At 48.5% G+C, this 11,174-nt stretch overlaps 1 protein-coding gene across 1 annotated transcript; it reads left to right on the plus strand.

Annotated features, from left to right (window-relative positions):
• Window positions 1-8,351: 8,351 nt before the first annotated feature.
• Window positions 8,352-10,238, plus strand: ZNF648 (zinc finger protein 648). The gene is given in 4 exon segments (XM_037806621.1): window positions 8,352-8,379; window positions 8,461-8,809; window positions 8,811-10,038; window positions 10,041-10,238. Coding segments are annotated over 4 exon segments (1,803 nt in total).
• The last annotated feature ends 936 nt before the right edge of the window (window positions 10,239-11,174 follow it).

Consider the following 11,174-nt stretch of genomic DNA (forward strand, 5'->3'; position numbering starts at 1 on the left):
TACATTTAAAGTCCCTTAATGTGTGTATCAGGGTATACAGGAAGTTATATGCACATTTTTTAGGACTGTATTTGAATGCATTCTGAGAGTTAAAACTTCATGAATCTAATGGAAGTTTAAGTTGTATGTTTACACAGGAATGTGGGATAGTTGTATTTGTATGTAATAAAAGCATGTAATATAATTACGTAGGAGTCTTTCAAACTGTGGAAGTTTGTCAGTGTGTAATTTAAAACTTGGCAAAAATTTCCTGTGTACTCATCTATAGTAAACTGAAGCTATTTCTTTGTGTCTTTATAGCGTATACTAGTTTGTGTGTACTCTAAAGCTGAGCAATTGTGTGCAGTTTCACAATAGTGTGAAAAATAAAAAAAAAAGGTGAGAAAAACTGTGTAAAAGTTTTCTATGTATGTGTAACAGTAGTGTATTGGCTATACATGCTTGTAAATGGGAATGTATGTCTGTTTCGTATGTTTATGAGTGTGTATATAAGTTATATGTGTCTGTGTTCCACATATATGAGACTGTGTATTCTTGCAAAAAGCAGAATAATTTTTCTGATATATTTTGGGCAAAAGCAAAAGGTCCATACTCAAAGTGCAAGTAAATGTTCCTATAAAAGGGTTTAAGGTTCACTAAAGCTGAATTAAACAAACTTAGAACAGTGAATGGTTCATATCTTTTCCCAGGTCTCCATTTGGTGATGCCAGGTTGCTATCTTAAAATTGAGTCTAATAGGAATAAAGACACCACATATATTGTCAAATACTACACACCAAGGCTTGTCCTCCTCTCCCTGGAGAGTGGGTTTTTACTCATCTAACAGCAAAACTTGTGTGTATGTTCAGGGTATGCATATATGTGAATCACGTATATTCAAGCATCACTAAACTAGGTGTACTAAAAACTGAATTTTAAGTTGGCATTTAAGAGTGGTAAGCCTTTTTATGTTCATTAATCTTAGATTATTGTAAATTATTGTTGTCCTTTAGTCTAATTGTTCCAGCCCGAAATGTTGGTAAGTTCTTGCTGCTCTTCATGCACATGACTTCAGGAGTGTCTGTACCTAAAGCAGGTATTAGCAGTTTTACACTAGGGGAGTCATTAGAGAGGTGCAAGCCATGTGTAATTTAGTACTTAGGCAATTAGAAGGTGTAAGCCTTTGGTTTTTGGTTTGCCTTTCCCCAGGAGGACTGAAGAGCTCCCCTCCCTAGACCCAAAGGATTTTTTTTTTCTTCCCTTAAAAATTATATACTGGCCTAGTCTTCTACTTTATCATCCCTCAGGCACCGTGAACTGCTAGCTCAGACCCTGCCTCTTAAATTTGCTGCCCATCTACATCAGCCCGGCAGCTAGGTTCTAATCCAGTCATGAAAAGAATCCAAACTTCAACCGATCTGGGAGGGACCCCGTCAAATCTTGCTAACAACTGAGATGGCAGTCCGAACAGCAGAAAGAGGCTGGACTCATTACACACGAGTAAAGGGACCAGTGCCTGAACCAAACGATAAGTATCCAGCAACTCAACCTAAATCCTGAAAAGTGACTCCCACCTCAGATCCCCTAAGGATCACTCTAAATAGGCAGCCGTTGAAAGAACATACTAGGAGGGAGAAAAAGCTGAATTAAACCCTGTGTTTGCATTGTGCTCTGTGTATAGCTTAATAATAAAATTGCTTGTACTGATCATAATGTTCTATATTCAAGGAGTAACAGGTTCTGCTAAGCCAGTTACAAGTGTAGTCAAAGGCTTAAAGTCTCAAACTGTACAATTTGATGGTTGTCAAGTAATTAGCTGTAAAAATCTGAAACATCAGCAACAACTGAGGGAGAATATAAGCATTTATGTAAGCAGACTGTTCAAATAGAGAGCAAAATTATTGGAGGGTGAACATTTGAGAGTATAATTTATGAGTCATCTAACCCCTGTTATTCTTGAAACACTGTTTGGTAAACCAACACAGTATAAAGGATGGGTTTTACCCAGGTTGAAGAAAAAACCATTAAGGGAAACTTGGCTGGAGTTTAACTCTCCAGTTCAAATTAACCCCAAGGTCATCAGAATACTTAAGGCCAAAGACTTAAAGCAAACCATAGAAATAGAGATAGGTTATGAAAATACAAATGCCTGGGTAAAATGGGTCAAATATACCATCCAGAGTCTAAACAAAAGTGACTGTTACGCTTGTGCAACCAAACAACCCACTGTTCAGATTATGCCTTTCCCCTTGAAAATGAAAAAGCATGAAAAGGAGTTTAAATGTATAACACTCCTCTTTCAAAATGCTACTCCTGGTGAAAGTTGTAGTACGTTGTCCTCCCTTTTCCCTCCAGTCCAGAAGGGAAGTGTCAAAGCCATACCAGCGTCTCACCTTGGTCCCGGAAACCACTCTGCCTGTCTCTCCAGATGGGAAGAAGGGCTCCAGGATCTTGGTACCATGGCTCTGTGTACACAGGTGTGGAATGTGAGCAAGGATAGTACTGGCAACTTCTCCAGCCTAACTATACCCCGAGCAGACCTCTGGTGGTACTGTGGGAAGGGCATCCTCTGGCCAACACTACCTGAAAGGTGGGGAGGAACCTGTGCTCTGGTTCAATTGGCTATCTCATTTACCCTGGCATTTGAAAGTAATAAGAAAGTACCAACCCAAGGCAAAGGAAAAAAAAAAAAATGTACAAAATGTACCCGGTTCCTTCAATAAAAAAAAATGTTTGTAAATAGTATAGGGGTCCCCCGAAAAGTTCCTAATAAGTTTAAAGCTAAAAATCAAGTAGCTGCAGAATTTGAATCGTCCTTATTCTGGTGGGTTGCCATCAATGAAAATGTAGATCATCAGCTAAAATTTATCAACTATACCAGGAATGCCATTAAAGAAATAGCAAAACAGTTAAATGCCACTAGCCGAATGGCATGGGAAAACAGAATGGCCCTAGACATGATGCTAGCTGAAAAAGGAGGCGTCTGTGCTATAGTTAGGGGAAATTGTTGCACATTCATCCCCAATAATACCGCACCTGATACATCATCCCATCAAAACCCATCAAAACCACTCAAATCAAAAATAAGAAAAATCCCTATAATGAGAAATGTAAAAAAGCCCTTAACAAATTTGAAAATCTAAAATGTAAAAACTAAAAGGGTTTGAAAAAAAAAAGAGGAGAGAATCTGTAAGAAAGGGATAAGTTTAGTTTTCACATAGAGACAGCATGGAATAAGGGAAATGGAGGCAAAACCAGTTTAAACAAGCCCCATGATAAAGAGAAGAATCTGCTAGCCCCTTATATGGAAAAGTAACCATGGTTACTGGAATGTAAAGAAATGTGAAGTAAAATCAGAGGCAGGAACTCACAGCAAAAAGAAAAACTTTTTTTTAAACTAAATGAACTCTCTGGAATAGGCTGATCAGTTCAAAATCTCAATAATAAGCTAATTGGCTCTCTGGGATTGGCTGTACAAATTAAAATCTCAAAAGATGAATTAATTAGTGTTCTCGGATAGGCTGTAACCTCTGTAGTACCCAGTCAATGGGGAAACAGGGGAGGGACTTGCGAATTAGGAGTAGGAAATTTAAAGATCGCCATTCTCTTCCTCTGGCGCGCCAGTCTTCCATGTGTTTGGCTGAACGCCCTATCTTGCAAGATTGTAAATAAATTCTTTTCTCCTCCAGAACCGAGAGAGCGTTTATTCCCTTACAGGTACCGCTTTATTTCCGACACCCTCCATGCCAATCTCCTATTTTAATGTCCTGAATGTTCACCCAAAAAAGGTACATTAGACTCTGGTGGGCGTGAATTCAGGACACGCTGAGTATTCTATCCTAGGTCAACCTTTCTCTTCAAAATGAACTTGCATGGGAAACAAAGCCGAGAGACAGAAGGAAGTTCCAGACAGGCTTGGCACCTGTCTGAATAGAGACAGAAAATCATCTCCCTGCACACCCACCCTCAGCTAAATGGTGATGGGCACCTTTGGGCCAATGACTTCTTCAAAGAATTTTGGGAACTGCCCCCACCCCCCACCCCCGGTCCATCCTCAGCTCTGGAAAAGGTGCTAGTAGAATAGAAGAGGTGGAGGGGGGGAGCATGCTCCCCAGGAGACTCACCAGGGTGGGAGTGAAGGAACGTGCTGCTTCTCCTGGGAGGAGGCGAGGGCCAGGGAAGGAGGAGTGAGACTGAACAGAGGGAAAGGGCCAACTACAGGAGAACTGAGCAACCTTTTCAAGGGGAGAGAGAGGAGAGGCTGCTAGGGCAGGGAGAGGGAGGGCGGGCACAGAGAGAGCCAGAGAATCCGTGCAGGCAGTGAGAGAGGGCAGCTCTACTGTATTTCCCAGGCTGCTCTCTGGGGTGTAGGCAGGAAGGTTGAGTGTATTACACAGGCCCCACCTCCCGAGGCTCCCCCTGCAGCTGCTGGACTGGACACAAAGCGTGAGAGACACAGTCTGTGCCTCTATGTACCAAACTCTGGTTCCCGTCACTGGAGGCCGTGTGGTGACGGGGCCGGTGTAGGGCCCGCCACCCTGCTGTCTGCGTTTCCCAGGTCAGCAACTGCTTGTGTCTGAGTCAGAGGTGGAGGGCAGGGCCTGAAGGCAGTGGACAGAGGAGAGGGTGGGAGGTGGCTGCCCTGGGGTGGACTTAGGACCATCTATGGAAGGAAAGAAGGAAGAGGAGTGAGGCATGGAGTTGGAAGGAGCCCTCAGCCTAGGCTTTTACCAAGTGTCCACATAGGGGATGGGTGAGCTGGAGGCTGCACTCAGTCCACTCCTGGCTGGTGGGGGCCGAGGAATTTCCAGGAAAGGGCTGTGGTCTGATGGGCTCTGGTGTCAGCACATCTGGAGAGCAGAGGGGCCAGCCACACCAAGGCATCGGTGTTCTTCTTTCGAGGCAGGTATATTTGTGAGACTTCACCAGAAAATCCCCATCCTGGGCCCCTGCCTTCCTCCCCAGTGTTCCCAGGGCTCGAGAGGTACTCTTTGGCAGCTACAGAAGGAAGAAAGCAGGACATGTGCACTGAGAACTTGCAGACAGGAGGGATTTCCCATGTGAAAAGGTAATCTAGCAGGGGGCTGGGTGCTGCCCTGGGGCCCACCTGGGGCCCAGAGGAAGGGGAATGAGACACAGGCTGTATAGAGTAGGGTACTGTGCTGGAGGTAGGGTGATGGGGTAGGTGTGTTGGAGGGGAGGAGGGGGAGTCAGGGGCCTGTGCACAGTTCTACGTGAACATACACAGTGTGTTGTCCCAGGGAAAGAAAGAATCCTAAGAAGTCTGTTTCATACAAATTCAGCATCCCTTTGCTCTCCCTTGCCTCTGGCTGGCAGACCATACCCCCTGATCAAGGCTGCTGGCCTGCTTAAGTCATATTTAGCCAGCTACTGTTGTGCCCCCTCTATTAACTACACACACACATACACACACTCTTTCTCTCTCCAAGGACCACTATCCTGGAAAGACGTCAGACCTGATTTCTTGTCAAAAAAATATGCCTGTGACACTCTGACATGTTATGGGGACAGGGCAGACAGGTAAGCAGGAGCAGTCCCTGGGCTTCAGGGCACAAAGGGACATGAGATGTTGAACCCTGGTCACTACTGCGACGTATCCCCTTCCACCTGTGGCTTCTATATCCAGGATAGAAGCACGGGTCCCTCCCCATTGCTTAGGCAGGAGCTGGGGGAAGGAGAGCTTGAGGAGATGGGGGCTAACGTACCTAGACATGACCTTACTGTATGAATCTTGACCACCAAACTGCTATAATCCACCTAAACACCTCCCAGAAATCCTACTGGGATGGAGAAGAGCTAACAGTACAAATAACACAGCACTATTTACTGAATGCCAGCCATGTGCAGGAAGGTCCCACAGATGATGTATTCATTAGAATTATTATCTCCATTTTTCAGATAAAGAAAACAAGGCTCAGAGACATTTGCTGATGCAAAAGCTCATGAATTTGACCGGTAAGCATGCATTGCTTGAATGAATACATCTTGCTGAGTGTGCACAAGGTCTCCTGTCTTAAGAAGAGAGCACTGTAAATACACCCAGTGCATAGTTTGCTCCTCTCACCCCTTCTGAGACAGCAATGGAAGGTGGGCGGAGGTGGAGAGAAGGAGCTTTCAGAAGGGAAACAGTGATTAATACTCTTGACCACCCCAGGCAACGTGTCCTGGCTCAGGCAGTCGCCACTGGCCTCTCTCGCCAGAGGAAGGCAATTTGGGTCAATAAGAGCAGAGAGGAGCCCAGCGGTGGGGCTCTGCAGCCAAGGTTCCTTGGCCCAGAAAACACAAGGGGCTTTATGCCTGCAGGAAGCTGTGGCACTTCCCCCAGGATGCTCTTGGGCAGGCCCAGCTCCAGGACAGGCCTCAGAGTGGAGGCCACAGCTGAGAGACAGGAAGCTCAGGGCTTAACAAAATGGCCTTAAAGTTAGAGAGAAACCCCAGGGCTGCTGTTTAGCAGCTGTGTGGCCTTGGGCAGGTAAGTAACCACATTAACCTGGTCAGTAAAATGAAAAGAAGAATAACAGCATCTACCTTAAAGTTTGCTGGAAGAAATAAATGGGATCATTCTTGGGAAGTTCTCAGCACAGTGCCCAGAAAATGGGAACTTCTCAGTGAGTTTCTTCTGGGATTCTCAGAAGGCTCCATCCAGGCCAAGGCAATCTCAGCCCTCTGGTCAGCAACCAGGACTCCTCTGTAGCCTGCTGCTCTCTCCAGCAATTTCTGGGACCCAGGGTCCCACAAAGAGTCTCCTGGTGTGGAAATGGGAACACCCCCAAGCACTGTGTTTCCAGACTATTCTATTCTTCCTTTCACTGTCCACAGGACATGTGAGAGCAACCACCAAATACCACCTGACCTTTACCCCTTGCCCTTTCATCACAGGACCCAGACGGGGCCCAAGTAGACCAGGAAGGGTTCACTGGTTACAGTTTTGGGATCCTGTATTGATGTGTTACCAACAAACACGAACCGTCTAGAAATGGACTTCATTTACAGGCTACTTAAGGATCCCCCAAATGCATCCCTTCTGCTCCCCCCACCCTCACCCTGAAGGGAGAGGCATCACTCAGCTCTCAGCTTTTCTCCCTCAACTGCACTCCGAGGCTCCTGCACAGTTCCTTGCTCTGCAAGGCGCACACAGGTCTTGGTACCCTGTGTGCACCTCTGTAGTCTGTAATCCACCCTCTGTCTTCTCATCCAGCCCCCATTCCCCTTGCTTTCTCCTGCCATGTCCTCTAGGAGGATTTTATAGCACCTGGGGTGGGGGAATGTGGGCAGACCCTCTGTTCCCTGGGATGTCACACTGCTGATGCTGAGGAGGGATGCAGGTGGCTATAAGTCCTCTGGGAAGGTGTCAGCCCTAAGCCCTGGCCAGCCCCCAGGAGTTGGACCACCCTGGGAAGTCACCATCATCCCCTGACACTCCTCATCTCTTACTGAGAACTATCACTTGCACAATCTTATTCACTGACCCCAGCAGGCTTTCTCTGTGTCTTTGAGCGCAAATAAAATCAGTTATAAAAGAAAATCCAAATGACTCCTATGCCTCATGTCAAAACCCCAAGTCTGTGCTTTGCAGGTCGGGGTATGTGCACCCCTGGAAGCAGATGGGGGGTGTGCAGGGAGTCTATGATGTCATGGCACAAGCATGGCACAATGCAGGGGGAGGGGGAGTGAAATAAAGCTGAAGGCAGCATAGAACACTATTTTTATATTTAAACAAAGCATGGTATAGAATGTAAATTCTCATGAATGTTTAAGATGAAACAACATTTCAAAGACAGGTCAAGCTTTCAGTGGGCAACCCTCTTTCTCTCAGGGTGCTTAACCCTCCCTAGGTGCAAGGTCTTCTTCGTCGCAAAGGTCTAAGAAGTCCTGCTTAAAGGTGAGGGGCGGCCAGGTATCTTTTGGGGAATATGCCTGGTATTCTCCTGACTCACCCCCATCCACCCAGGGGACGCTCCTTGTCTTTGGAAGACGTGACTGCACAGCCCTGTGCCAGTGACACTGTCATGGATTGGACACTTGCATTCCTGGCAGGGGCAGCCAAAGCCAGCCTGGTTTGCAGCTTCCTGATTGGGCAGTTTAAGGGTGGCTGGGGAGCACAGGGCTTGCTTCCTGTGGTCTGGTGTAGCCTTCCCCCATGCTACAGGTTGGAGTTTGAGCTGCCTGGACACAGCAGAGCATAACTGGCATTCAGCAGTTCCCACCCTGGCACTCTGGCTATCTCTGTGACAGCATCATCTCCTGGGGCTCCTAGCAAGTGAAACCTCCAAAGGGAAAAAGGATGACTGTGGATTTTTCAGCAGGGCCCAGCCCCCTCTTACCCCAGGAGGCTCAACAATACGCCTGGCATGGGCACCAACTTGAAACAGACATGTAGTGAGAACTTCATTTGCTCTGTCCATGAAGGAGATAAAATACATTCATTGTGATTCCCTCTTCCCACTTTCCTTTTTGCAGATATTCTGAGCCAAACAAAGCTTCTGCCCAGGAGTGGGCAATATAAAGGACCTGAACACATTGCCCACGTAGACCCCCAGGACACATGGGTTGAGGCAGCTCCTGTTGGCAGCTTGACTGAGGAGGCTCCGGACGGCGGGATGCTGAGCATGAACTTAGAGAGTGAGGATGAGGATGATGGGGAGGCAGGAGACACAAGGGGCACCGGTGACTGTGGCCACCAGGACCATCCAAGGGGCGGCTCCCACGAGGTTCAGGACAATCTTCGCTTGCCAGGGCAGCATCCACATGGCAAGGAAGAAGAGAGATTCTCTGATTCCTTCAGAGCTTGGGGTGTGAGGAGGAAACTAACAGATGCCTGAGAAGGACAGTGGGGGAAGAGATGAGTCAAAGATTGCTGGGACCCAGGGCTCCTCCGGAGCAAGCAAGGCACTTGGTGCCCTTCCTGGCGGCCTCCAACACAAGCTGTTTGGCACAATGCATCCTCCTAGGGACTCACAACCTGCGGGAGATGATGGAGACTGTAGGGCAAACCTGGATGCACCGTGTGGTGTCCCATTCGGCTCTCCTGACACGGGAAGGTATGTGCTGGAAAGTGCAGACACATCCCCAGGCAGCACTTCTCCCGTGTCCTACCCCAAGCAGCTGGGAAGCAGCTTGGACCTCCCCACACAAGAGACACACACACCAGCCCAGCGATTGACCACCCCTGCCAGCCAGGAGGCGGTGGGGATCGCCAAAGGGCAGGTGGTCGGGAGGGGCCAGAATCAGCCGGGCTCAGGCTCGGGGAAGACTGGGCAGGGCGAGGCGCAGCCCTACAAGTGCCTGCGGGGAAGGCGGGCCTTTCAGAATCCCAGCCACTTGCTGAGCCCGGCGGAGATGCCCAGCGGCGCCAAGCCTTTTGCGTGCGAGGTATGCGGGAAGGCCGACTCCCACCGGGGCACGCTCCAGCAGCACCGGCGCCTGCATATGGGCGAGCGGCCCTATCGGTGCCCCTTCTGCGAAAAGGCCTACACCTGGTCCTCTGACCACCGCAAGTACATCCGCACCCACACAGGCGAGAAACCCTACCCGTGCTCGGAATGCGGGAAGGCCTTCGTGCGCTCCTCGGACCTGCGCAAACACCAGCGCAACATGCACGACAGTAACCGGCCCTTCCCGTGCGCGGAGTGCGGCCAGACCTTCAACAAGCCGCTCTCGCTGCTGCGCCACCAGCGCTCGCACCTGGGGGCCAAGCCCTTCTGCTGTCCCGCCTGCGACAAGACGTTCGCCGTGGCCAGCCGCATGGTGGAGCACCAGCGCGTGCACTCGGGCGAGCGGCCCTTCCCCCGCGCCACCTGCGGCAAGTGCTTCACCAAATCATCCAACCTGTACGAGCACCAGACGCTGCACACCCGCCAGAGGCCCTTCAAGTGCGCCGACTGCGGCGTGTCCTTCACGCAGCCCTCGCGCCTCGCCCGCCACCAGCGCATCCACACGGGCGAGAGGCCCTTTTCTTGCGCGCAGTGTGGCCAGGCCTTTGCCCGCTCCTCCACGTTGAAGGGGCACCAGCAAGTCCACTCTGGGGAGACGGGCTTCCTCTGTGCCTCTGTGCCGAGTGCGGCAGGGCTTTGCGCATCGCCTCGGAGTTGACGCAGCACATCCGGGTGCGCAACGGTGAGAGGCCCTACCAGTGTGAGGTCTGCCGCCAGGCCTTCACCCGGTCCAATCACCTCCAGCGACACCGAGCCAAGCACGGCATCTGCAAGAGGGAACCCACCCCTTCCTCTGATGATTGAGGGCTCAACTGGCTAACTCTCAGGGGAGAAGAACACACTGTTGACCTCACTGCTTCCAACCCTCCTCCGTGGACTAGCCCACTCCAGTCAGCTTCTACCCTCAGCAGGATTGCCGGCCATGGGATAGCTCAATTGATTTACTTATTGATCTCTTGCATAGAAAGTAAACCGGAGGTGTAGCACCCAGGTGTGTGGGTTCACATCGGTCTTTTCTTCTGAGACTTAGAGGTCATATGCAATTGGAAAAGGTGAAGACAAAGTAGTAGGAGCTGGTCTAGAGTTGGGTTCCTTGGGTTGGGAGATCTCAGTAGGAAATTATTGATAGAATTATATGCTGGACACTCTGTAGGGCCTCAAAGTCATATGCAGGTACTGAGAAGAAGGCATCAGAAGCTGGTACTGGTCAAAGAAAGGTGCTTTTCAGTTTTTATCTGAATAAAGGAATTCCTGAAGTTGGTCACAGTGGGCTCTTCCAAAGCAACAAAGCCTTGCTAGGGATGATTTAAACCCAGCCAGACATCCCATCCTTTTACTTTCTTACCGAAATGACTTTGCCCTTGGGGAATGCCTTTACGAGTTGTGGCCTGGAAGTAGAGAAGCCCTTTATCTTTTTTTTTCTTATGTTCTTTGTCAAGACTTGACAATTTAGGGTTCTGATCCTTTGGTTACCTGACCATTCTCTTGTAGCCATTTTGTTCTAATTCAGGTTTGCTGTTTTATCTTTTTTTTTTTTTAATATTCATTTTATTGAGATATATTCACATACCACGCAGTCATACAAAAAATATCGTACATTCAATTGTTCACAGTACCATTACATAGTTGTACATTGATCACCAAAATCAATCCCTGACGCCTTCATTACCACACACACAAAAATAACAAGAATAATAATTAAAGTGAAAAAGAGCAATTAAAGTAAAAAAGAACACTGGG

This window comes from Choloepus didactylus, chromosome 2 (assembly GCF_015220235.1).
Source record: "Choloepus didactylus isolate mChoDid1 chromosome 2, mChoDid1.pri, whole genome shotgun sequence".
NCBI lineage: Eukaryota > Metazoa > Chordata > Mammalia > Pilosa > Megalonychidae > Choloepus > Choloepus didactylus.